Source organism: Saprolegnia parasitica (assembly GCF_000151545.1).
Source record: "Saprolegnia parasitica CBS 223.65 unplaced genomic scaffold supercont2.2, whole genome shotgun sequence".
Lineage (NCBI taxonomy): Eukaryota > Oomycota > Saprolegniomycetes > Saprolegniales > Saprolegniaceae > Saprolegnia > Saprolegnia parasitica.
The window spans coordinates 1,416,731-1,418,995 of record NW_012156396.1 but is presented as its reverse complement, the minus strand read 5'-3'; the positions used below and the strand labels follow the sequence as shown (position 1 = coordinate 1,418,995).

Here is a 2,265-nt window from a genome sequence, read left to right as displayed (position 1 = left end):
AGCAGGCTGACCTGTAGCAGTCTCGACTGGCGTAGCAGGCTAAGACCTGTAGCGGTCTCGACTGGCGTAGCAGGCTGACCTGTAGCGGTCTCGACTGGCGTAGCAGGCTAAGACCTGTAGCGGTCTCGACTGGCGTAGTAGGCCACTGGGGCTTGCTTCGCTAGTCGAGACCGCTACAGGTTGATCATAGCGTGCTGTCGAGATTGCTACTATGCCATAACTTCCAATACATGTACTAGGGTCAGATCCTAGAGACACTCCTGAGAGGTGGCTCATTCGTCCGGATACAGGTCGAGGATTTTCGCTCGAGCTCGAAAGCGACAAGGCGCAGCAGCATGTGGCTCTATGAGGCCGCCAACCAGGCCGCCAAGACGGCCAAGGAGCGCGTCGTCCAAGTGCAGGAGAAGGTCCAGGAGAAGGCCTCCATCATCGTCGCTCAGGTTCAAGACGAGGCGCAGACGCTCCTCAACTCGATGAGCCTCCAACAGGACAACCCCGTCGACGAGGTGGGGCCGTGGCACATGGCGGCATGGCCCATGATCGCGCGCGCCTCTGTAGATCATCTTTGAGGAGCTCGACGACTACAAGGCCTTCCAGGATGTATTTGACCTCGACGACAAGACGGAAGACGTCGCGGCGATCCTCAAGGACGACACGTACATCTCGGACCTCCACACGGCGATGGTGCCCGAGCAGCTCTCGTACAAGGAGTTCTGGACGCGGTAGGCTCCGCATTGCGTACTTCGATTTCGTGCTAATGGACATGCTGTGGTAGGTACTATTTTCGCGAGTTTACAAAGCAGCGTCAAGAGGAAGAACGTGCCAAGCGGGAGGAGGCCCGGCGCGCCCAGCTGCTCGAGGAGCAAGCCGCCCGCGAAGAGCGCGAGCGCGACGCCCGCATCGCGTACGAGGCGCGCATGGAAGAGGAGCGACTCGCGGCCGAAGCCGCTGAAGACGTCGCGATGTGGAAGGAGCAAGTGGACCACCTCCAGCAAGTGATCCGATCGCTCGAGCACAGCGAGCAAGACAAGTACAAGGCGCTCAGCGACGACTACGAGTCCAAGATGACGCAGATGACGCTGCAGATTGACGACGCCAAGGCGAGCGGCTACGAAGAAGGCATTGCCGAGAGCGAAGCGATCGTCGCCAAGCTCCGCGCCGAGGCCCAAGCCGAACGCGACGAGCTCCGCGCTTTCTTGGAGCACGTCATCAATCCGTCGACGGCCGCGATGCCCGAGGTACCAGCGTCCTCTGTTCTGTCCCTCGAGACTGCCCAACATCTCTGGGCGCTGCGGCAGTCCGGACCACCAACAACCACGGATGCGCAGCACGCCAAGGAGCTGGATCTCTGGAAGGCGCGGGCGATGAAGATGAAAAAGCTCAAAGACGACGTCGACGCCGAGCTCGTCACGGCCAAGGCCGCCATCGCGTCGGCCGAAGCCAATGGTTTTGCGGCGGGCGAGGCGGCCGCCAAGGAGACGTACGTGGCGCAGATCCAAGCACTCGAAGCGGCGCTGGCCGCCCACCAACAGACGACGTTGCCAGCGCTGCCTCTGGCAGCCGAGGTGCAGGACGCTGCCGAGGCCAAGGAGCCAACTCGCGACGACTGGGGCGAGTGGGATTGATGATGTGCATGATTGATCGTCCAACACCAGTTCTTACGCATATATACACCCTGCGTTACGCTTCGTCGTTCTCGTCCTCGTGGGCATGGTCGGCCCGTTGGCGCAGCTTCTCGAGCGAGTCCACCGCCGGGTCCCAGTCGGGCAAAATAAAGTACTGACGGGGCCGCGGCCGCGGCCGCTGCACTTGCTCCAAGAACGGGAGCGCGTGGAACTTCTCGTAGCAGCTCGTGGTTTCCTTTCCAAACTTGGTGCGGCAGAGGTGCGCTTGGCAGATTGCGCACTGCCACTTGGTGTTCATCTCGCGCCGACGCTGGCTCGTCGAGCTGATCGAGAAGCAGAGCACGCAGTGGCTGCGCTTCCCACTCGTGTCCTGCACGAGCGCATGCGCCCGCGTCGGGTCAAGGCGCAGCGCACGTCCAACGTCCGAGTTGTAGAACGACCGCATGTTGCGCCGGGGAATCTCGGGCAGCGGCCGCGGGTCCTCGATGACCTCGGCCGGTGTCTCGACAGGGAACGGCGGCTACACGCACATGTTAGCACCCGACGTCGCGAAGCACGTTTACGAGAATCGCTGGCGTCAAATACGAAGCCGCGTGCGGGCTGGGACTCTGGCGACGGCGCGGGGCTCGGCGACCGGTGG

The 2,265-nt window shown here is 62.3% G+C and overlaps 1 protein-coding gene across 1 annotated transcript; it reads left to right on the top strand.

The window, feature by feature from the left end:
- Nucleotides 1-303: 303 nt before the first annotated feature.
- On the top strand, nucleotides 304-1,686 carry SPRG_01164 (hypothetical protein). The gene is made up of 3 exons (XM_012339358.1): nucleotides 304-506; nucleotides 559-722; nucleotides 776-1,686. Exons 1-3 carry the CDS (start codon nucleotides 336-338, stop codon nucleotides 1,623-1,625), a joined length of 1,185 nt encoding a protein of 394 aa, XP_012194748.1. The 5' UTR covers nucleotides 304-335; the 3' UTR covers nucleotides 1,626-1,686.
- The last annotated feature ends 579 nt before the right edge of the window (nucleotides 1,687-2,265 follow it).